Genomic DNA, 25,889 nt, shown 5'->3' on the forward strand with positions numbered 1-25,889 from the left:
TGAATCATTCTCTTCCGAAGTAGAGCAGCTTGCAATGATGATCTGACAGTGACAGCTCTTGGTAGATAAAAATTCAGAGTGATTTCGCGCGCGTCGAGAAAGACTCTTTGAATGCTTTGGTGAACTAGAGGCCCATGTCGAACTTGACACTCCGATGCATTGACTAACCGCTAACAACTAGAGACTGGTCGCTGATCGTATCTGAACAGGCTAGGTTGAGCCGTTCCACAGCACTTCCTTGCAACGGCGCGTGCCACCGGAAACACACTGGAGTATGAAACCTTGCGTCAGAAAATTTCTGTCTGCGGACAGCCCCTTGACTCTCGCAGATGTCCAGCTGACTCGTCACAAGAAAACAACTACGATCCCACCGGTGATTGCGTGCACATGTAGAGTCGCATGTCAGCGGCATGCTGCCTTGAAAATGCTAGTCTGGTTGGATAATTGCCACATCACGCCACGAAGGAGTAGTAATGTCAACACTGTTACGTCCTGTAAAAACCAGATTTGAAGCCCTCAATTGTGGATTTGATACAGTTCAAACGCCATTCATCTAGCGAGTCGTAGTCAATGTTGACTGTGTGTAAGTGACTGCCTGTACTCCGTACAGTACCTACCGGTGATCGGAGAACCTACCAGCCGAATTTTTTAGAAGAAGTCAATGCAATACGTCGATAAGCTATGATATTGCGGAGATGCAATGCTAATCTGTGAGATTAAACGATTTCGATGTCTCTAACGATCTTCAGTGACGTTCCGCCTGTCTAAAGAAAGACTCGGAGATTTACCATTGGCTCGGGCACTGCCTCCGCAAGCGTTTCACGGCGACTAGCTTGAAGGGCAGGACAACAACCGCGGCTACATTCGATACGGATCCTCGGGCTTTATCCTTATAACCGTGGCACAGATGAGGTACTGTGCCCTGCGATTGTCTCATTGCACCTGCATAATCCTGTATGGCCAAGACATTATCCAGATCTACATATTGAAGCTTTTCGATACGCCAAGAACTCTGTGGTCTGGCGCCATTGACTTCCAGAATGGTTGAAATGGGATCTGACACCTTCAGAATGCAATTTCAGGGTACATCAAACTCGTCTAGGGCTAAAGGAGAGCTCAGGTCCAGTAATACCTACATAGTCAGCCAGAACATAATCATCTCGGTAAAGCCTGAACTTGTCATTGTGTGCAGCTGCAGACTCAATCCTGCGCTTTTCCCCTGCTCCCGTAGACTCATTCCTTTTGGTTCGCCACCCAGTTCCGATCGTCATCAGGAACTCGACAGTCTGAGGCCTATGCAGCTGAATTTTCCTTTACGAGACATGACGTCCCGTGTCCAGCATCTCCACCCAAGCTTCCTGCCTCTTCTGCTCAGCAGTCGGCGTCAGCCAAGTATACTTTTGATAGATATAATCGCTATGCGCAATGTCTCGAATCTGCCTCATAATGTTGTCAAGCGCTGGTACCCGCTTGTAGTCACTGTAATCTTTCCCATCAGCTTTGTGGTCGTATCTGGGAGCCCAAACCGCACGGGACCTGGTCTCGCTGAGTATGGCTCTCATCAGCGAGTTGGTCGCTCTCTCGACGCGGAGAGCGCGGCACGTGAAGCAACACGAAGGACGGGAGGCACCCTCGGGGGTGGTGAGCGGGAACTTGTCCAATTCTGACATGCTCCTGGGCATAGGCAGGCCCATCATGCCCACATCCACACAGCTTTGAGCGCACTGCGAGTAAGGGCCGATGAGGCCCGGGCAGTAGGGGCACTTTGGTTGACCGAGGTTGTAAAGACTTGCAATTTGTTTGATGCATGCTTCGCACAGGATGTGACCGCAAACAAGAACCATGGCGCGGTTCGAGTTCTGGCCGGGCGTGGTGGTCATTGATGTTGAGCATTTGGGGCAGGGAGCAGCAAACTGCTCGAGGGCCGTGTCGGAGGTCATCCAAGACTTGATTTCGGGCCAGAAAACCTTGCGGATTTCTTCGCGCTTGTCCGTCATGGCGGCGGCATCCGAGGGTACGAGACGATCGACCGGCCCTTGTCCGACCGGCATGTACGGCGGGACGGCTTGTTGGGGTGGGTATCCCGACGGTGGCCGTGATTGCTGTAGACTTTGGGGCGGAACTTGGTGCGGAGCGCCGATGAGAGGGCGGCCGGCTTGGGCCGACGGGACCGAGTCCCATCGGTTGCCAGTGAATGCATCGTTGCCTTCGCCGATATCAAGAGATTCGTCAAGCGAACCGACGACAGAGGGAGCTCCTTGGCTCCCTCCGCTATTCGCCCTGCCGAGACCTCCACCAGACCCTCCGCCGAAGTGCATGTTGCGAAGCTTTTGCAAGGTTTCTCTATCCATTTCATCGGACTCGTTGGATGGTTGAGCTGGAATGTTTCTCAGGTAAGGTGCCAAACAGTGGAGGGACTGAGACTGTCTCGATCAAGTCATCGAGAAGATGTTGTAAGCCCGGATACTCGAGTCTTCTTATATCTGAAATGGTGCTCTTGGTCCTCTGAAGGCATCTGTGCTCCCTCGTAGTTGTTATTCGTTACCTGCTTTGTGTCGCTTAGGCGCCTTCCTCTGACACGACAACTTCTAGTGCCTTTCGGCAGCATCGCGAAAGAAAACGCCGAATCATGCGGTGTTTCTTTGAGAAAAATATCCCTTGCGAGGCACCTACTTCCTGTGCCCGAGGTGGTCTGCGTCTTGTTGGCTATTGTACTGCATCAAGGGGGGACTGGTTGCATCCATCACAATCCTAATAGTTCGCTACGATGCCCTGCGCTGTATCCCTAGGCTTCATAAGTCCTCTTTGTGGTTCTGGAACGTCATGCTTCAAAGAACAAGTTTGGTCTCACAGAATGCTGCGGAACCATTGACTGAATCACATGTAGATAGGAACATTATCTCCGAGTTGCAAATTCCCATTGTCCTTGCAACGTCACTGCAGATATTGCGCGAACGTTTGACTGTGGGCTTTTTGATCCATTGTGATGCTATATTTTCGGGGCATTTCCCCATTATTCCCACGGTAAGGGCGAGTTATTAACTGGGGACACTGTGGTGGACTTCCGAGTTCGGGGTCTGGGCAGTTGGCCCTGACCACTCTCTTTATCTCCCGAGATCCCTCTCTCGGATTTCTTGAGCACCGCCGTGGCGAAGAGCCAAACATGAATTCAGACTTGCTAAGAAGCTTATTCTCATCATGTAGACTTTACACTGGCCGAGACTGAACTTCCGAGTCATCCAGCCCAGCTGTGAGCCCTGGTCACCTCACGCCACGTAGGGGCTACATATGTGGTATGAACTAAGCTTATATTCTCTATATCTCTATAGCCTACGTAGCTATAATATATATATAATATAATATAGTATAGCCATATCTATATAGCTATACCTTAGCCTATAACTATAGCTATAACTTATAACTAACCTTAGCTAATAATTACCCCCCGCTTTTAGGTTACGCATCCTTATATATCTTTTTATAAATTATAAACTTTTAAAATAAAAAAGTAAAAAATAAAAATAAAAATAAAAATTTTTAAACTTTATAAACTATAATAACCTCGTTTTAATATCCTTCTCGATATATACCTAGCTACTTATAATATATTTTATTTATTATAATACTTAATAAAGTACTTTACGTTATTAATTATATTACCCTTATATCCTTTAGCTATTTTATAATAAAAAACTAACTAAGCGTAATTAGTCTATTAGCTTTATTAATTTTAGCTTTTTAATATACTATATTTTTATATATTTATTATAATAAATACGTACTTTAGTTTACTTATTATTATCCGATTCGGTAGAATTATTTATTTTTAAAATAGATATTCTTATTAGTTTTTATTTTTATTATAGCTTTATTTTTACCTTTCTCGGCTTTTAATATTTAATTTATATCCAATTCCTTTATATTAAATATAATAATATTATATTATTTAATAATCTTAGATTTATTAAATATAGTAATATTAGGTTTTAGTATTAGGCTTTTAATAAGCTTTTTATAGTCTTAATAGCCTTTTTAATAAGTTTTATTTCAAGGATCTTATTATTAAATATATCAAGCTCCTTAATAGTCTTCTTAATAAGCTTTTGGGATATTATTATTAAATATATCGGGCTCTTTATTAGTCTTTTAATATGCTTTTTTAAAAATATTATTAAATATACTAAGCTTTTATAGTTTTTTAGTAATCTTTTAATAAGCTTCTTAATAAGCTCTCTTAATATTTTTATATTAAATACGATATCTAAGTTAATTTTAGTTTTTAGTTTTAATCTTTTTATTTACGGGCTTTTTATTATTAAAATCTTTATTAAATTCTATTTTCTTTTACTTATTAAGGTTATTATAGATTATAAAATTAAGGGTTTAATAAAAGAAGTATAAATATACTATATATCGTATTTATTAATATTATTATATTTACTTAGTATAATATTAATATAGATTTACGTTATAATTTTAAATATCTCCTAGTCCGGAACTTTAATAAGAAGTTTTATATATTTTTATTTCTTTTAATAATAAGCCTATACTAATCCTATTTTAATTTTATTATTACTAATTATAATAGTTTAAATAGCTCTATAAAATATATAGTTAGCTAAATTAAAATTATTAACTATAATTATTACTTTTATCTCGCTTTAAAATAAGTTATAAATAATATTATTAAGAAAGCAAATTCTATATCTAATATTATATTAAATAAATAAACTTCTCTACCTTAGTTATTTATTCCTTATTTTTTAAGTAGCTTAATAAGGCCTTATTCTCAAAACTACTTTTTATAAGTTATTATTAAGTATATTAATAATATTTATAAATATTAATCTAGGTACGTATATTAATATAAATATATTAATTCTTTTATAAACTAAATACTATGTATTAAATAAAAATCCTCTTTTATTATTATAAGAATTAAATTCTTAAATAAGGTTTTTAAGTATTACTTTTTATACTCTAAAGAAGGTATATTAGGTACTAGCTTAGGTTATAATAATAAATTAAATTAAAATAATATAGGATTATAAAAAATTTTACTATAACGTTTTATAAAATATTTTCGTTTATAAATAAGTAGTTTAGAGCCCTTTTTTAAAGAAAGGGCTATTAATACTATATATAAGAAGTATATCAGTTATATTATTAAAAAAATTTTAAGAGGAGTACTATAATTTTATTTTTAAATTAAAGGGGCTAGTTCTAAAGGAAAGAGTATGTTTAATTTAAGTTATAGTAAGAAAGTAGTTATTAATTTTTATCTCCTTTTTCTATTTTTAAAAACTTTATTATAGACGTTAAGTTTGCTTAGCTAAGTATTATATTCGGGTCCGAGGTAATAGTATATTATTAAATATTATTAACTTCTAGCTATATCTCGTAATACTTTAATATAATTTTAAATCTTATTTATATTTATAACTAGTAGGATATTTAATAGCGTTTTACTAAATAAATTAATATACCTAGTAAGTTTAAAATAGTTTATTAAAATAATATTATAGATTTTTATATTAATAGTAGTTAAAAATAGTATATTACCCTTTAATACGTTTAATAATATAAAATAATCTTACGTATTTTATATTATATTTATAGCTAATGATTATTATTTAAAGAATTTAGTATCCTTAGTATAAGTAGAGGTATACCTTATTTCCGACGTTAAAAATTTTATTATATACTTACAATCATAATACTATTTTATTATTATAAATACTATTATAATAGCATTATAAATCTAAATTCGATTCCTAAGTAATATAATATTTATCTTAATATTATAATAAATACTAGCAATAATATTACTAAATATAAATCCTCGTACTATTTTATTAGGGTAAGTCCTATTAATTTAGCTTTTATATTTTTATTAAAATTAAAAATATAGTATAATTTCTAATTAGTCCTCTAAAAATTTTAATAAGTAAATATAGTACCTAAGGGCTAATCTAATTATTTAAATTATACGCTCTATTTATTTATCTATTTAAGAATAATATACTATTATATATAATAATAAGTACTTACTACTTTTATATCGTTTTTATATCTATATAAGGAATTTAGGATTACGGTTACTAAAAATAACCTTAGGTACCCCTAGTTCATAATAAGTAATTAGTAATATAATATTTTTACTTAGGTAATAGTATTATTAGTTAATTTACTAGGTATAATTTATACTTTTTTATAAATTTATTTATTACTACGAGTATAGTATTAAATTATCTAATCCTAAACTTAAGTAATATTAATATAAAATTAATAAAGATTATATAATATAAGTATAGTAATAAGAAAATAAGTTATAAATTACTATATACTCTATACTAACGGATCTAAAAATTTTATATTATAAATAATAACTAAAATAAGTTTATAATTACTTTAATCTATTATAAATATAATAATTAGCAAAAATTTTAAAATCTTAGTATATTCGTAATAATTACTATTATAAATTAATTTAAAAATATTTTTAATATAAGTCCTTAGGATATATAATTAAGTATCCTAACGATCCGTTAAGGTTTTTAAATAAGTTTATCCTAAATATAAAAGGTAAAATTATTATGTTATCTAGATTATTTTATTAAATAGCTATATTCGTTTATAATATTAATTTAATTTTTTTAAACTAGATTTTTATTATATTTACGTTAAATACGTTATTTAAAATCCGGATTTATATAAATTATAATAATAATAAACTATTACGATATTTAATTTAATAAGATATTAACGATTTTATATAACTTAGCTAGTAATATAAGTTTTATTAATAAAAGTTAAATATATTATCCTCTTATACCGTATATTACGTATTAAGGAAAACTAGGTATATTACGCTCCGTACTTAATTACTAACTAAAATAGTTAACCGACTTAACTATTATCTCCCTTTTATTAATAGCTCCTAACTTTCCGCCGCCCGTCTATAGGGCAAGCTTTACCTACTCTAATACGCATAGGACCTCCTAATACTAGCTTATATAAGCGGCTAGATCCTATATTACGTACTCCTTCTTATTAAAAGTTAGGGGACCCCTTATATAATCCCTTATATTTATAATATAACCTATATTAAAAAGATTTTTAGTTTTATAAAATATAATTTTTAAGCTAGCGTTAATATACTAAATCTTAGTATCTGTACTAATCTAGTTATTTATAATATTTATACTATTACTTAGCTAGATTCTATATTATTAAAAAATACTACGCTACTCCTTAAATATACTTACGTTAGCTATAATAGCTAGGGCGTCGAGGGGGCTTAATTTATCGAGCCCTAGAGGGGGGGACTTATTAAAGGATATCTTTAGAAAGTCCTAGCCCGCTAGTTACTAACTATATATTAAGAAAATAAGTTCTCGTTAAAGTAGTAGTTTATATATATTAATAAGTTTATTTAATAAGTTTATTTAATAAATTTATTTAGTTTAAATAAAGAATAGCTTTAGGTAATATTAAAAATAATAAGAATAAAAAGAATTTTTATAAGCTCTAAATAGTAAATATTAGCCCTTTTAGCCCTTTTTTTAGAAACCTTTACGTTACTATTAAAATTTAGAACCTTTATAATTAAGGGCCGCCTCTAACCTTTATAACTAACTTTTACTATTAACCTTTCTAACCAGTACTACTGCGTAAAATATAGCTTACCTATCCTAAATTAAATAGCGGTTTTCGTATTAAAATTACTATATTACGTTAAGTATATACTTAGGGTATATTATATATATTATATAATTAAAAAGTATACTATATTGTGTAATTTCTTTTAAAAACGTAATCCCATTAAAGTCGATTTTTATACCTATAAAGCTAAAAAAACTATATACTATATCCTCTCGTATTTATAAGAAATACGTTATAATCCTTATTATTAAAGAATTAATCTAGCCCGCTTAATTAATATAATAGGGTATTATCTATAAATACTAGTTTACTAAGTATATCCGGTACTAAATAATCTTTCTAGCTTATATACGATTTTAATATCGAACTATAATATATATTTTAATACGTAAACTAGCTTTTATTAGTAATAGTCCTAGCCGTAGAGTTTATAATATTTAAGATCTATTATAATATTATATTAATAATAGCCTTATAGTTTATATATATTAATACTAATATCTTCTCGGTTTAGCAAATTTAATATACTATTTTAAATATTATCTAAACGTATTTATATATCTTAAATTTAGTAAACTAATATTTTTTTACGTCGTTTAATACCTAAAAGAGAAATATAATAAGCTAAATCGTAGTACATAAAAGATATAATATTTTTAAAATATTACCCAATATTATTATAAAGAGTTTATTTAATATATCCTGCGCAATATAATATATTATTATACTAATATTATTAATATATATATTAAAATTAATAAATAGCTAATATCCGTATAAAAATACTAATATAAATTTATTTATTAAAACAGTTTTAAGTTATTTAAATATATTAATCTCTTTAGCCATAAGTAATAAAATATTAATAATAATTAACTAAGCTTTACGTACTAGCTTTATTATTACTCTTATTTTAAGTATACTATTTAAATTACGGTACTAATATTCTCGTAATAATAATATTTTTACTATTCTAATAGTTTTATAATAATAATATATTAAAGGATATAATATTATAATAATCCATGAGGCTAATAAATAACTTTAATACTTATAGCGTTTTAAAAATATTAATAATTTAACCTTATCTTCTAATATAGTTATATTAAATATATTTATAACTTTACTAAGGATAATAATAAATAAGAATCCTGCAAAGGATTTATTAAGGCCTAGTATATTCTTATTTCTTAATTAAATTAAAACCTTATTTAAATTAATAAAATATTAATCTAAGCCAATCAATATTATTATAATATTATTATAATAGCTATTGGCAGCTATTCTATATAATAAGTTATTTATCTAGCATTATATATAAGCGTTATAATTCTTATAACTTATTATTAAATATTTAAATATATATTATTTATTAGTTATAATAACTATAAATACTTATTACGAGTCGGGATATAAGTACTATTAGTAATAAAAGTTATAATATTAAATATTATAATATATATTACGTTAGCTACTTTAAATATAATATAATTTATTATTTTTATTAAGTATACGTCTACTATAATTATATTATTTAATGGCTAAATATTTATTACTATTCGTCCTTTTTAATCTCTTTTTATTTATATCCTAAGATACTTTAGGCTATAGGGTTAGATATACTACCCTTAGTATTAAATATACTAATATAGCTCTTATAATTGCCATTATTTAAGCCGTAGTAAGCGCCTTTTTTTAAATTATAAAAACTAAGGATATAAGTAGGACTATGTTTTATATATAAAAAGCCTTATTTATATTTACGAGCTTACTTAATATTTTTATATAATACTCTTCTCTACTAGACTTACTAAATATACTTTATATTACTTAGGTACTTTTAAATACTAATTTAGTTTAAAAATAATATAGAAATAGTCTTTTTAAGTATATTAATATATTTTAAGTTTTAAAAACCTTTATATATTTAGAAATTACTTACTACTCCGATATAGTTAACGTTAAGTTATTTATTATAAATTTTAATACTAGTAGAATAGGTTATTAAATTATTCTTAGTTAATGATAGTTATATAATATATTTAGTAATTATAATTAGTTTTTTAATACGGCTTTAGCTATTTTAGTAGTTTAAGTTAGATTTATTATTTAGGTTTATACTAACGGATAGATAAGAGATATCTAAGGGCTTATTTTTATTAATATATTTTAGCTTTTTTAAATTATTATATACTATAATATAACTTAGTAACGTATTTATAATTAGTGCGTATATTATAACTAGTAAGTTATTGAGTTAAAAATAAGGTCTTAGTTTTTTTATTATTATATAATATACTAATATATATATCGTAATATTTAGTATAATAATCGTATTATTAGTGGCTATAACTTTAGTATAATACTTTTAGCTATTATACTAAGCTAATATTAGAATTTTTATATAATAAGCTTATATAATAATATAGCCCTTATTATTAAGGATATTAAATTTTTAGTCCTATAGTTTATACTAACTAATATATTCATAATTAAATTATTAATAACTAATACTTTATACTAAAGTATAGCAAAGTTATCTCTATATAATAATATCTATATTTCTAAAATATATATTTATAATAATATACTAATCGGTACGGTACTATATATTATTAAGACCTTTAATAATAATTAAGAATGCTCTAGTAGAGTATTAAATATAAGTAATACTTTTAAAAAATATCTTATCGATTAGTATAATAAAGTATTTAGTATTACTATAAATATTTATCTAAATATAGTATTATTATAGGTCTAATATAATTTAAAATTTTAAATATAACTAAGATTTAAAACTAAATCCTATACTTATTTATATTACGGGTTAACTAATAAAATAATAATAATTAGAGCCGTTTTTATAATATTTAATACTAATATAATTAGTTATACTTATATTAAGGCTTTAATAAATATTATAAATATAATTACTATAATATTCGTACTTATTTACTTATTACTATATTATTTATAAATATACTTATATAGCTAGTTATTATTATTAAATATTTTTAAATATATCTTATATTATTTAATTATTAATTAATAAAGGTTTTAAAAGCGGCTAATTATAATAAAATTAGTTACGTAAGATATATTAGATATAAAAGTAGGTCTCTTCCTAGCTTAATCTACCCGGCTACGAATTTTTAAATATATTTTTATTATAGTTCTCGTATTTATTATTATTTACTACGGTTAGTACTTAGTAATAAGTAAATTAAGCTATCTCCTTTAGATTATTAATATCGTTATTAGTTTATATTTTATTTTAAATATTAATTAAATACGCTCTAATAGCTAGTATTTTATCCTTAAGTACTAAGAGGTATTTATTTTTAAGAATAGTTTATTAATATCCGCTACGATATAAATTACTATAGCTACCTCTTTAGCCCCTAAAGTAGTAAGTAATTAGATATTAAATTAGTTAGAGGTTAGGCTATAGCTAATTAAGTTTAAAAAGTACTCTAGTATTTATTACGGGTTATGCCTCAGTAGTAGTTTATAAATTAGATATAGGGTTTATATTTATTAAGGGATACTAATATTCGCTATATTAGTATATTAAGTTATTTTATCCTAATATATAATTTTAGTAACTAAATTAGTTATAAAATTTTATTAGTATTTTATTTAATTAAAAAGTCCTCTATAATATATACTTTACTATAAGCGTTTTAATAATAAATTTTTATATTTTAATAAATTAGAAATCTTTTAAAAATATATAATTATTAAGAAGTAAAATAAGACTCTAAATAGTACTATTAAATAATTTATAAGTAGTACGAAGCTAAGTTTAAAAATCTTATATATTATAAGCCTTAGTATTTTATATTATAAATTAGATATAAGTTAGTATATTTTTACTAAGATATATATTTAAAAAATAAAAGATATATATTTCTAATAGCGTATTATTTTACTATAATATAGTTTAAAGCGCTTAAGTAGCTTATTAATAATAGTACTTACAGGTATAGTTCATAATAAGTTATAATTAATAATAATTAAAATTTAAAAATATTATATTAATACGGGTCCTTATAAATACTAAGTCTAAACTTTTTAATAATATTTTTATTTTAAGTTATAGTTAAATTAATAAGTTAATTAGTAAATACGTAGATATTAGTATAAATAGTTAGCTTACTATTACTAACTATACTTAGATTAGTAATATTTTTAGTTTTTAAATTAAAAATATTTATATCCGTAGCTCTCGGAAATAGCTCTTATAACTATAATTAATATTATTATTATTATCTAGTTTAATTTTACTTTATAAATACTACTATTAATAATTAAAATATATTTATTACGGCTAGCTAGTTATAATAAGTATATTAATAAAAGTTAAGGCTATAATAATTAAATAAATAATATCGTAGTTATAGATAGCTTTCCTAAAACTATATTTATAAATTATAAAATAAATAAAGTTTTAGTAATTAATTATAGTCTTATTAAAGGGGTTCTTAATAAAAATAGCTAAAAGCGATTAAAAATCTAATATTAAATTAATTACTAAAAAGCTATAGGAGTTTATCCTTAAACCTAGCTCGAGTTTATACTATATATAAATCTTATTTTTAAATATATTTTTATAATATTATTATTTATAATTATTTAACCGTTTACTAAACGGTCGTTTATCCTACTTATATATAATTATTTATCTTATTTTTTTATAAGCGTCCGTTTTTATTTTATTATATAATCGTAGTTATGTAACTTATTTATAGTTTTTATTTCGAGAGGAGTTACCCTAAGTTTATATTCTTATATATATAGTATAATAATTATTATAAGTCCTATAGAGCAAGCCCTGGCTTTATTATATATATTAGGTTATAATATTAGCTCCTCTTTTTAAAATTTAGTTTTCTAAGCTTATAAATAAGTTGCTCGTTTTAAGTTAGGGAATCGTTAAGTCTATTTTTATTAAAAATATACTAATATAATATTAAATTAAATTAAAAATCAAAATTTTAAATATACTTCTTATTATTAATTACTACGTATTATTCATTTTTAATAAAAGTATAGAAATAATACTTTATTTAAATTATTATTTGCGTAGTGTTTAGTATTTAATTCTTCTTAATTCCGAAATTTATAATATATATTATTAACTAGGTATATTATACAATACTTTTATTAATACTATTTATATTTATAAGTATTTATTATCTTTATATTTATTATTTAGTTAATAGCGTAGTTAATTATTTAGTAATAGAGTTTAATTAATTAGATCGTAAAGAGAAGTAGAGGAGTTACGTTTTAAAAGGGTTATAAAGTTATAAAAAAATGATACTTATTAAAAATTTAAGTAAAATTAAATAAATTATTATTTAAATTAAAGCGTCTCCGTACTTAAAATAAATAGTTTTTAAAAAGAGCTATATTATATTAAATAAGTTTTTAAAGATACTAAAGAGGTTTTATTAATAGCCCATGAAGTATAAATTAATAGTACTTTTAAAATTATTAACTAAGATATTATAATAATTAAAAGTTCTAAGTTTAATTTTAATTTTAATACTTTTCAAAAGTTATTAAAAGTTCTAGAGGTTCGTAATAAGTTCTTATATATTTTCCTTATATCTATAGTTTTTATTTAATTAGAAATTTTTATATTTTATTTTTAATTCTATAATTAATAATTTTTTAATTTTATACTCTAGTTCATTAAGTTTTATAATAATATAATTTTTTATATAAACCTTTAAATACTAGTTTAAAAATAAAATATAAAAACTAAATAATATTTTATTATATCTAGAAGTCTTAATTTATAATTAACATTTAAGACTTTTAAATAATTTTAAAAGTTTAAGTTTTTATAATTTAATTTATTACTTAATCGTTTTATTTTAATATTATAATAAAGGAAGTAAGTACTATCTCCTTTTTAAAATTAATTTTCTAATCTTTAATCTATTTATATTTTTTTATATATTAATATATAAACTCAAGATTTAAAATATTTTTTTAAATTTTTTAAGTTTTACTATACTAATTACTATTCTAATAGCTTATAGTCCTTATTATACTTCTCTATATACTATTAGCTAGTATTCGTAATTTAAGTAAAACGGGGATTTTTATACTTTTACTAACTATATTATTATATACGAATTAAACTATTAGTAATAATATTATTTAATTATTTTAATCGTAGTTTATATAATAATAAAAGTATATTTTAAGAATTTAGTTAATTTTTTATTTAATTATTAGTTTGCGGGTAGAAAAAGTTAATAATTTATAATTTATACTAAGTTACGAGATTAAGGATTTTTAAACTTTAAAATAAATAAAAGCTTTTATTAAAAATAATTTCTTTTAGTTTTCTATAGTTAATAATAATAATTTTAAAAAGATATATACTAACTCTTTTGCGCTACTTGCGCTACTAGCTTTTTATAAAATATAAAATAAGCGAACTTAGTAAGTCAATTAATTATAACTAAAATATTATTATATTATATATTTATAAATAGTTTTTAAATTTTAATAGTTTAATAATAAAATCTTATAAAATCAATTATTATACTTTTATAAGTAGTTATAATAGTTATAGTTCGCTATAAAGTTTATACAGGCTATTCTTACTTTTTTATAAATCGCACAATCCTTAATTACTTCCATAATTTTTATATATATAATAGATTTATTATAGTACTAGCAAATCCGTTTTTACGTTTTAGTAACTCTTTAATAACCGTATATAAGTATATTATAAATTTTTATAATAAGCTTAGAAGTTATTTTTCTAATTAGGCTAGTACTAATTTTTCTAGTTATTATAAAAACTTCGTAATTAGTATAAGGCTACTATCCTTTTTTATTTAAGGATAATTTATATTTTTTAAGAACTATAACTTCGTAGTTAAGTTTTTACTAAGAGCGTCCGCTCTATTATTTTCTAAACTTTTCTAATAAATAATTCGGAAATTATATTTAAATAAGAACTCGCTCTATCTAACTTATTATTTATTTAAATTCTTATTTATTATAAAGTTTATAAGATTTTTATAATTTATATAAATTATAATTTTATATTTAGTTTTAAATAATTATAATTTCTATTCTTAAAATACTTTAATAATAGTTATTAATTTTTATTATAAATTTATTAATTTAGTTCTATAGAATACTTTAAAATAAAAATAATATAAATAAAGCTTTCTTTATTCGTTTCTCTATCCTAAAACTACTTATAATAAAGTCCGAGGTATTAGTTTTAATTTTAAAGGGTTTCTAGGGTCTAGAATTATAATAACTAATTTGGAAATAACTATATTTTTAATTTTAGTAAATACTTCTTTGTACTTAAGATCTTAAATAAATAGGGTATTTTTTATATTAAGTTATTAAGGGTTTAATAATATTAGTATAGTCCTTAAGGAATTATTAATAGAAATTAATAAATTTTAAAAATCCTTATACGTCCTTAATATTTTATAATATAGGCTAGTCCCTAACTACTTTTATTTTTAATATTTATATATAGATTTACCTTAGTATAATAGTATATTTAAGGAAGTTTACTTTTTATATATAGAACTTATATTTAGAAAGTTCGGTATATAGTTTAGTATCCTAGAGTTTTTAAAATACTATATAAATATACTTTTTATATATTTTAAAGTTGGAAGAGAAGATAAGAATATTATTAATATAAATAATAATAAAGATATTAACGAACTCTTAGAATATATAGTTAATTATCGTTTAAAAAGTTATTAGAGTATTAATAAGTCCGAAAATATAACAAGATACTCAAAAGTCTTTTATAAATTTAGAATACTATTTTTTATTCGTTTCTTTTTAATTTAAATCTAATTAAATACTTTTTAAAATTTATTATAATAAATTAGTTAACTCTATAAAATAAATCTCTAAGCTTAGTAATAAAGGGTAAAGGATAATAATTTTTTTATAATTTCGTTAAGTTTTTTATAATTAATAATAAATCTCGATTTTTTTTTAATATAAAAATAAAAAGAATTTTATAAGAGATTTGAAAGTTAAATATATCCTTTTTAAGTTTTTTGTTAATATACTTATTAAAATAATCTTTTTTTTAATTTATAAAGTATATTAAATAAAACCAGGTTGTATTCTTTTTTTAAATTTAATTTTTATATCCTAGTTACTATATTCTAATAATCCTATTTCTTTAGGTTCTATAAATAGTTTTATATATATCTAATACTCCTCGGTATAATCTAAAGTTATTATAATCCTCGATTATCGGTACTAGCTATAAATATTTTATTATTTTTATTATCCTAATAAAAGCTATATATTATATTTATTCTTATTCTTTAAGTATTATTTAAAATCCGTTTAAACTTTTTTTTAAGTCGTTTAGTAACTAGATTTTTTATAGGACCTAGCTAATAGTCTAATCTATTCGTAAGTTATACTTTTATAATTATAAGATTCTTAGGATAACGTCAATATTTCTAATTTCTATAATATTATATTAAAATTATTTTTACTAATTATTAATATATATCGAGAGGTATACGGTTTCTTAATTAATATATTTATTATTATAATTAACTTTTTTCTTTTACTATTTATAGTTTATATAGGTTGTCTTTTTACTTATAATAGGTTAAGTTTATTTATTATTCTTAATAATATAAAACTTCTTTATGCGCTACTATTAATTATAATGCAGTTTATATTTATATATTTCGAATTTAATTTATAAGTATACGTTATTACGCTATTTAGTTATATATAAGAACTTATTTTTAATTTTCGCTTTTTATCGTTCTTTTATAATTATTTTTAATTTTTAAAAATCTATTTTTTAATCATATTTTTATTTAATTTATTTTTCTTATTCTCTTTAAGTTCGGGATTTAGGAACGTAATAAATCTAATAATAGTTATATTTATATTTATCCTATTTTATATATTTATTATTTTAGTATTATATAAAGAAATATAGGTCTGGTCCGAATATTATTTTATTAAGTCTATTAAAATATATAAGTTATTTAGTTTAGTAGCTAATTGTTAATATAAATATTTTTAATAAGTCGGTTGTTACGTTTTTAGGAGTAGAAGCGACTATCTTTTTAAATAAGAGATACTAAAAATACTTATTATTAAAGTATTTTACTTAAAATAATTTTTATAAAATGCGTCCTTAATATTAAATAAAGAGCTATTTCCTTAACTAGTAGTATTATAAGTACTTTTTAAATTAATTAGTTTTATAAAACTATACTATTTAATTATTTTCGTATAGGTTAATATTTTTATACTATAGTTTTTAAGTTCTTTATTAGAGCTAGTATTATTTATATTAAAATAAAATCTATAATTAATCTCTATTTAAGTACGTTATTAAGTAACGTTACGAAGTTTATTTAAGTCGTAGGGTAATTTTTATTAAAAATATAATTATTAAATCCGATTTTAAGTTCGTTTTTTTAAATTAAAAGTTTATCCTTCTATTTTTAATTTCGAAATTAAAATTGGGCTTTTTAATTATTTTAATTTTGTTTTATATTTTAGGTCCTTAAGTTATTTTTTAACTTTACGAATAAATTTTTATTTTTATTGTTTCGTTATATTATATAAATAAATTTAGTTAGGATATTATCTAATTAGGGCCCTTTTTTTAAGGGGTTATTTTTATTATCTCGTTTTACTATATAAATAAAGTTACTTATAATTTTTTTATATTAAGTCCTTTTTTAAATTTAAAAGTTATTCTCTTATACTTACTTAGAACCTCTATATAATCCGTTTTTTAAAGAAATAAAGGGTATTTTTATAATAGGTCCGTCCTAGCTTTTTTTATATTCTCATAAATTTATAAAAGTATAATAATATACTTAGTATTATTTTTTTAAGAGTATAGGGTTTATAAGTAGGTATTTTTTTTTTAATTATTATTACTAAAGTTTTAACGTATAGGTAGTATTATATCCTAATTATCCCTTATTTTTAGGTTTTTAGATAGTATCTTATTTATTCTTTATTATTTTAGTAAATAAGATAATTATTATTATAGTATACTATTTATAAGAGTTATACGTAAAGCACTTTTTATTAATAATATTAGCTCGTTTTTTAAAATAAGCTAGTACTAAATATATTTAAGTTATTAATAATCTCTAGCTATATATCCTAGTTTATTATAATTATAATACTTAAAATCCTTTTTAGAATAGTTATCTTTTTCTTAGCAATACTAAGGTTTATAGTATTATATTATCTATAAGAAGTACTTTATTAGTTACTATTCTAATTATTACGGTCGCTAGTTCGCCTAAAAACTACGTTAGGATTACTATTAATATTTTTATCTAATATTAAATTATTCTTTTCTTTTTTTTATATTTATAAAGTTAGTTATTAATTTTAATAACGAGTTCTTTATACTAAAAAGTCTTTTAGTTTATCGAGCTTAACTAGCTCGTCCTTAATTTCGTCCTTTAGTCCTTAATAAAATATAAATATTTTAATATTATTAATAAGGTCTAGTTAAGTACTAAGGTATTTAAATTTAGCAAAGTATTTTTACTAATTTAGTTTATTATAACTACGCTAAATTATATTTAGCTTATCGTTTTTATTAAGGTCTTAAAATAAGGACCTAAAAACTTTTTAAATTTATAAAAACTAAAATATATATCGCATACTTTAATAAAATACTTATCAAAAGTTTCTTTACTAAAATATTTTTCTTAAATTAGTTTAAATTATTTAAGGCTCGTTTTTAAAAAAGCTAGTAGTATATATAACTTTCTTAGTTCTATTAATAAAATTTTTATAATAAAAGTTCTAATAGTTCTTAACTTAAATTAGAAATCTTTTAGAGTTCTTGAATACTATTATAAATAATAAGTATATTAAGCTTAAGCTTTTATTATTTTTATAAAGAAGCGTAATAATAATATTAGTAACTCCTAGAGTATATTAACTTATTTAGTTAAATATTTAGCTTTTTAGTTTTAATTTCTAAGTAGCCTATAACTTTATTAAATATAACTTATATCTAAGTAATATTTTATTCTTTTAAAACATCTCTATATAGTAATATAAATCTCTAAAATAAAGTTAATTTTTTTATTTAAGTCTTCGGTATTCTTTATTTCTTTATTTAAAATTCTAAAAGGATAGGTCCTTTTTTAAAACTAATTAAAAAGTAAATAAAATTATTTTAAAAATATCGTTTTTACTATTTAGTTAGTTTTTATAAAATAAACTTATTAAATAGGAGTAATTAAAATATTATAACTAGCTAATTATAATAAATATATTAATAAAAATTAAAGTTACAATAACTAAATAAATAGTATCGTAATTATAAATAGCTTTTTAAAACTATATTTATAAATTATAAAATAAGTAAGGCTTTAGTAATTAATTATAATCTTTAGTAATTAATTATAATCTTATTAAAAGGGGTTTTTAATAAAAATAGTTAAAAGCGATTAAAAGATTTAATACTAAGTTAATTACTAAAAAGCTATAGGAGTCTATTCTTAAGCTTAGCTCGAGTTTATATTATATATAAGTTTCGTCTTTAAATATATTCTTTATAATACTATTATTTATAATTATCTAACTATTTACTAAACAATTATCCGTTTTACTTATATATAATCGTTCGTTTTATTTTTTTATAAGCGTCCGTTTTTTATTTTATTATACGATCGTAATTACGTAACTTATTTATAATTCTTTTATCCTAAGAGGAGTTACCCTAAGTTCGTATTCTTATATATATAGTATAGTAGCTGCTATAGGTCCTGTGGGGCAGGCCCTGGCCTTATTATACGTATTAGGTCGTAATAATATTAATATTAATTTATTTTCGTTAATTATTTATTATTATTACTATTATTACTATAGTAGTTTTAGGTATAAGTACTTAGGGGCGGGCCTTTTTTTTAGTACTATTATTTAATATATTAGTATAGGATCTAAGTAATAATCCGCACGTAATATTTTTAAGTAAATAGAGGTATTATCCTTTTATAGATCTAGGAATAGTGATATAATAATTATTTTATTAATAGCTTTTAGTATAGGGTAATCTCTTAGTATTAGGGATAAGTATTAAATATAAGCTATTTAATCCCTTTATTAGTTCTCTTAGGGTAGAGGTTAAAAGGGATATATATTAAATTTTTAATACGGATAGGGTTTAAAATATTCTCTAATTTTTATAATTATAATAATATATTATTACTTAGTAATTCTAATTTTTAATAAAACTAATAAGTCCTTAGTATAATATAGTTTACTTAATAGGATATTTTATATCGAAATAGGTAGGTACTTAGGTTAAAAGGATATTTTTTATAAATTAGCTATTATTTTTAATTTACCTTTATTAAGAGCTATACGAATAGATACTTAGTTATAGCGAATTGTAATAATTATTTATTATTTATATTTATATAAATTATTTTTATTATTAACTATAACTAGCGCCGCACGGTATAGAGTAGGTATAAATATATTTAGTAAGAAGATATATTTAATAAGTTTGATATAAACTTAATAAATAATATATAAAGTAAATAGTAAGTAAGTATATATATATAATAAAGTAAATAATATTTAGGGTAATACGTATTAATAAATATATTTATTAAGGTATAAAGTAGAGTAAACTTAAGGAATTTAAATTATAAAATATAGAAATTTTTATATATAGGATCCGTACGTTTTAGCTAGATCTTAATTAATTAATTTAGTAATTTAATATAGAATTAGATAGAACTAAATACTTAAAGGAGGTAGTTAATACTTAAGGATATTAAATTAAGCTAAATAAATAAATCGTATAATTATATTAATATAGTAAGCTATTAATATAGCTCGTAATTAATATAGTAGCGAGTTTAAAAAAAAAAAAAGAAAAGAATAGAGTATATAAATAGTATTTAATTTTAAGGTTTTAGATAAACTAGTTATAGTACTAGTTATGAGCCCTAGTTATTTTATATTACGTAGGGGCTATATATATAGTATAAACTAAGCTTATATTCTCTATATTTCTGTAGCTTACGTGGCTATAATATATATATAATATGATGTGGCATAGCCATATCTATGTGGCTGTGCCTTAGCCTGTGGCTGTGGCTGTGGCTTGTAGCCAGCCTCAGCTAACACCAGCTTTCTTCCGCGCAAGCTTCGCCATGGCTTGGGAGGTGGCACAAGCCTGGAATACTTGATTTTAGCTTTCTTGAACTTGGGCCAAGCAGCAGTAGTTCCACACCTGTGGAACCCGCCGAGCCGCCGGTGTAGTGGACTGAGGACGGGAATTATGTTATGAAAATTCAAATGCAGAAAACTTACCGTCATCGAAGAATCCATTCACCTCAGCCCTACAGAACATAGTCGCGCGCAAATTGTTGACGTCAATTTTGTATTCAGATGACCCGGACGCAACGGCAGAATGCTAAGGAATGTTTCCCTTGGCCTATGTAGTTAGTTACTCGACATTACAACGCGTCACCATAGAAGGGGTCTTGGGGGGATGGCCCTCACCCTTAAGTAATGTGTGAGCCACTGCGCTACACCTGTGAATTACCTGCAACTTTCTTACTTCACCGATACCCTCAAGTTGCCCATTGAGTAATCACAAATAGCCTAAGCTCAACACCCTTGTCACCATTACTCTACATACTGCAAGCCCCTTGGGTGAAACACATTCAAGATGTCAAAGAAGTACCCTGCCCCCGACGCGCCAGTCGTCCGGATAATTGTGTTGGAGACGGACAACCCCCATCCTGACACCCATGCAGCAAAGGGAAGCTTTGGAGAAATTCTGCATACACACTTCCAGCATGCCGGCGCTGAACACGACCCACCGCTGGGAGTCGATACAGATCAGAAGTTCGTGGTAGAGGAAAAGGGAGGTACAGTCCCATCATTTGAAGATTTCGACAGCTATCAAGGTGTCTTGATCACCGGAAGCATGTATGATGCACACGGAGATAATCCCTGGATTCTCAAACTCCTCGGAGTTTTACAAGGTTCGTCACCACTCAAGCCACTAATACCCTTTACAGACACCCGCAACCAGCAGTACTGACTCCGGACAACAGAACTTTGGGAGCGCCGGCCGGATCTCCACTTGAGCGGCGTGTGCTTCGGCCACCAGCTTCTCAACCGGATGCTCGGCGCCGAAGTCGCACCAGCGCCCTCGGAAGACTGGGAGTTAGGCCACTGCCGCATCGATCTTTCGTCGGTGGGTAAGCAACTATTTAAGACAGAAGACGATCATGTGCACCTTCACCAAATGCACCAAGACCAAGTCGTCGCGCCACCTACCACCGAGAGCTCCAAGGGCCTATTGAAGCCGAGTGACAAGGTGGATGTGTGGGGTCACAGTGAACACACCAAGGTGCAGGGCGTCTACATCAAGGGCCGGCTCTTCACATCACAGGCGCATTTGGCGTTTGATGAGGATATGGTAAAAAGGCAGATCCAGATGAGGATTGACAGTGGTGGTATTCAAGATATGGAACATGCGGACCAGGCGGCGGAGACTGCGCATTGGGAACATGATGGTGACTTGGTCGCAGCGGCTATTCTCAGGTTCTTCCATGGAGACGATGATGAGATAGAGTGATGGGTGGTTGGAAATGGTGTTGTAGTAACGGCTGCCCAGTTGTGCAGAAACTTACTTGTCAATCCTGAAGCTAGCCCAGCTGACATGTCTGGGCAAAGACCTAGTCCGCACAACAATGTGTGTGGCCACATTCGGAAGACGGGTAAAGATATCCGATGGTGTTTTATTAACTTGATGACATGGTTCGTTACGAAGAGAAACAACATGTTGCTTTGTCGCCTCTCCTCTCTCTTGGTATTAACTCGCGTGAATTCTTGGCGTGGTTGGCTGGAGGGAGGCACCCCTCGCTGGCCTTCCTTTTGGGTCTACTAGAAGGCGATCCTACCGGTAGTCTTGAGACTTATGTGGTGATTATGCTCGTGAGGACGAATCACTCACGTACTTAATCCCATAGGCACTTCATGCAGCGTTCCATTCATGCTACCTTGAACTCCGTCCTCCACTACCAGTATTGTCAGCGGCAACATCCATCGCGTATCACTGCATCAGTCAGCTTTGAGCGCGGGATTCGTATGATCATTGCAGGGTGCTAAATATAGCTCATTATTGAATGGCTGCAGAAAGAAGTCCCCGGGGAAGTGGTTTTTATCAGTCACATAAGAAGCAGGACTTCCTCTTTCAATCTCCCATGACGAGTCCTGCATTCAAGGTCCGCCTTCTGCAAGATACTTCTGCTAATCTCATCGCCTTGAAAGATGTCTTCAGCCTCCGATTTTCCAGGAGTCGGGACGCATCTTGTGTACAGGAAGCCGCCGCCAACACCAGAGTTCCTCAACACGCCAACCAATCTTTATTCAGATGCAGAGAATTACAGAGATGAGTGCGAAGTTTTTGTTCGCAACATTCGCTCTGAGATGGATCAGTTCACTACCGCGAGTGATGGCTTGCAGTTCATGAGACATGAGGTTGATATCAAAGACTGGTCTGACGAGGATGAGGTTCGCGAGGTGATACTTCGAGACACTGAAGAGCTTCTCAAGAAACAGTAAATGACTTCTCCTTGCACGTTAATAAACTTTCGTGATTAGGCGAATAGCTAATAAAGTTTGAAAACAGTTTCAACGCCAAGAGGATATTCACTACTGTCTCAAGAATTCGACACTCTGATACAAGCGGAGTCAGGAAAGACACCACGCCAGTCTACTCTATCCACGGCGACTTGACTGTTCAAAGTGGCCTTGAACTTCTGGGAGATACTATTCCCAAGATGGACCCGCCGCCGAAATCTGTGCCTCCCAAGGGTCGAGTTCTCATGGTCAACGTATGGAGGCCTCTGAAGACGATCAAACGCGACCCAATTGCCTTTCTAGTGCCCAAAAGCATTAGATCTCAGGAACGACATGCACAGATCTTCTCACGACCTGAAGGAAAATTCAAGGTCTTTGGCAAAGACGCTCTAGACTTCTGGCTAGATACGGCTTCCTACAGCGAGGACCATGATTGGGTGTTTCTGGATCATCAGCAACCAGATGAGCCTGTCCTCTTTCTCCAATGGGACAGTGCATCATTGGAGAATTTTGAGTCGAGGATGGCTGTGTTTCATAGTTCTTTTGAGGATTCTAGATTCCTGAACGAGGCGGAACGAGCGAGCATCGAGCTCAAGTGTCTTGTTTTCGTGGACGAATGAATGAGTGGTGGCCATGAAGGCGGAAGATCACGCATCATGCATCATCTCGGTCTAGGCAGCCGAGTCAATTAACAAGGACTGATTGAATGTGTATACTAGCTAGTCTTGCTACTTCTAACGAAGCCCCTCTGATAGTTTGACAGAGACCACTGAGCATGGAAAAAGAACCATAGGAGCAAACAAATTGGGGGTTTTTTTGCATTCATTCTCCAGGCATCTTTACCACAATACTCAGCTGTGGTCTCACTGCTTATTACAGTTTACTTGAGCTAGTCTTAGCCTTACTCGGATCTGACCACAATCTTCCCTGTGTCTCGCCTCTATCTAAGGCATCAAGCCCGGCCGGAATCTCCGCAAAAGGAATCTCCGTCAACTCTGGCTCAATCGACTTGTTCGCCAACAGGTCGAAGACATCTCTCAAGTCCTGTTCACTCGCTCCAAACGATCCAATCAGACTAACACTACGACCAATCAAAGCATAACTAGGGATTGTGATCTCCGAACCTGCCAGTCCGACGACGACGACTTTGCCCCCTTCGCTCACCCTTTCAATGGCCTGCTTCGTCGTTGCCCCTGTGCCGGCGAAATCAACGATGGCATCGAACTCAACATCCTGAGCATCTTCCAGGCTCCTGAAACACCCACTAGCACCCAGTCTCTTTGCCTCTTTGAACTTTGACTCGGATATGTCGATGCCGTACACCTTGGCCCCTTTGAGGATTCCAAAGCCGAGACCTGACATCCCAAGGCCACCGATACCAATCACGCCGATCGTCATACCAGGTTTCGCAGCGGCTTCGACTACCACAGCATGGTAGGATGTTGCCATCGCATCAGTCGCCACCGCAGCTTGAGAGAATGGGAGGCTATCCGGGATGCGGACTAATCTTGCCACAGGTGCCAGCACGAATTCTCCGTAACCACCGTCGAATCCAAGACCAATAGCCATTGTCCAGTCCCGAAGCTTGATCGGATATGAGAAAAGTCCCACGGTAACACGTTCGCCGGTTTGGAATTCTTTCACGTCGGGGCCGAGTGCTGTAATTATCCCAGAGACTTCGTGGCCGAGAGTAATGGGCCGCTGAACAACCCCATCGATGCCCTTCAATATGTGGCAGTCTGAATGGCACAAACCGGCTGCTTTGACTTGTAGCTGAACCCAGCCGGGGCCAGGCTGAGGAATTGGTAGATTTCGAAGTTGTAGGCCGCCACCTTTCTCCACGTATTGAAAGGCTTGCATTGTGAAAGACTTGTCGTCCAGGCTTTTTCAAGTTGGCGCTCCTGAAACCTGGGGATAGAAGTTCACGACGACTTTTGCCGAGACTTTATGCTTACAGGGCGGGGGATTCACCCCGCATTTTGAATCTTACCAGGCCGAATCCCGCCGGAGTGACCTTAATACTCTCCAGGGTGGCACGTGTGACAAATCATGCAACAACAGATGCGACGACAGCCAAATCTACGCTACGGTTGAGCCAACGGCTGTCGTCCTACAGCGAGGAGTCGATAGTGCTCCAGCGGAATCGGGTCCCGAAGTTGACACCGACAGCTCGGCCGGCGCGACTGTGGTTGCCAACGGCCTTTCGCGGCCATCCGGATGCCGCGACCGAGGCACAGGCATGTCGGACAATGCCCACTTGATTAAAGTGGTCCGGGGGATGCCCACTTACCTAGTTTAACGTCTTACGGTCTATGGTGATAACGTAAAGTCTGACTCTTGCCAGCGAGTAAGCATCCTGAACAGCATCATCATGCAGGGCCTAAAGGGTTCGAGGCGGTCTTCTCGGACACGCCATGGACACCGATCAGAGACATGAATAGGCGCAAACTTGTATGAACACAAAGAAAGTCGAGAATAGCTTCATGTTATCGTTGCGCACTGGCTTTGATATTAATCATTGCAGCAAAGCAAAACCTATCACCTCACACCATCAAAGTTGACGATCAGCAAAATTGCCT

At 28.7% G+C, this 25,889-nt stretch overlaps 4 protein-coding genes across 4 annotated transcripts; 2 read left to right on the plus strand and 2 right to left on the minus strand.

Moving 5' to 3' along the window:
• Positions 1-1,313: 1,313 nt before the first annotated feature.
• On the minus strand, positions 1,314-2,318 carry HER10_EVM0007260 (uncharacterized protein; the record flags this gene model as incomplete). Its single annotated transcript, XM_035476819.1, has 2 exons — positions 1,314-1,788; positions 1,819-2,318. 2 exons carry the CDS (start codon positions 2,316-2,318, stop codon positions 1,314-1,316), a joined length of 975 nt encoding a protein of 324 aa, XP_035336205.1.
• A 19,067-nt stretch (positions 2,319-21,385) lies between these two features.
• HER10_EVM0000984 (GMP synthase) lies at positions 21,386-22,303 on the plus strand (the record flags this gene model as incomplete). Its single annotated transcript, XM_035470748.1, has 2 exons — positions 21,386-21,704; positions 21,777-22,303. 2 exons carry the CDS (start codon positions 21,386-21,388, stop codon positions 22,301-22,303), a joined length of 846 nt encoding a protein of 281 aa, XP_035335614.1.
• A 695-nt stretch (positions 22,304-22,998) lies between these two features.
• On the plus strand, positions 22,999-23,930 carry HER10_EVM0010556 (uncharacterized protein; the record flags this gene model as incomplete). The annotated part of the gene is made up of 2 exons (XM_035480012.1): positions 22,999-23,288; positions 23,360-23,930. The coding sequence occupies 2 exons, from the start codon at positions 22,999-23,001 to the stop codon at positions 23,928-23,930; spliced, it is 861 nt and encodes a 286-aa protein (XP_035336494.1).
• Positions 23,931-24,183: 253 nt separating this feature from the next.
• HER10_EVM0003098 (alcohol dehydrogenase GroES-like domain-containing protein) lies at positions 24,184-25,175 on the minus strand (the record flags this gene model as incomplete). Its single annotated transcript, XM_035472784.1, has 1 exon — positions 24,184-25,175. The coding sequence occupies exon 1, from the start codon at positions 25,168-25,170 to the stop codon at positions 24,184-24,186; it is 987 nt and encodes a 328-aa protein (XP_035335809.1). The 5' UTR covers positions 25,171-25,175.
• Between the last annotated feature and the right edge of the window lie 714 nt (positions 25,176-25,889).

The sequence above is a fragment of the Colletotrichum scovillei genome (assembly GCF_011075155.1).
Source record: "Colletotrichum scovillei strain TJNH1 chromosome Unknown Contig00003, whole genome shotgun sequence".
Classification (NCBI taxonomy): Eukaryota; Fungi; Ascomycota; class Sordariomycetes; order Glomerellales; family Glomerellaceae; genus Colletotrichum; species Colletotrichum scovillei.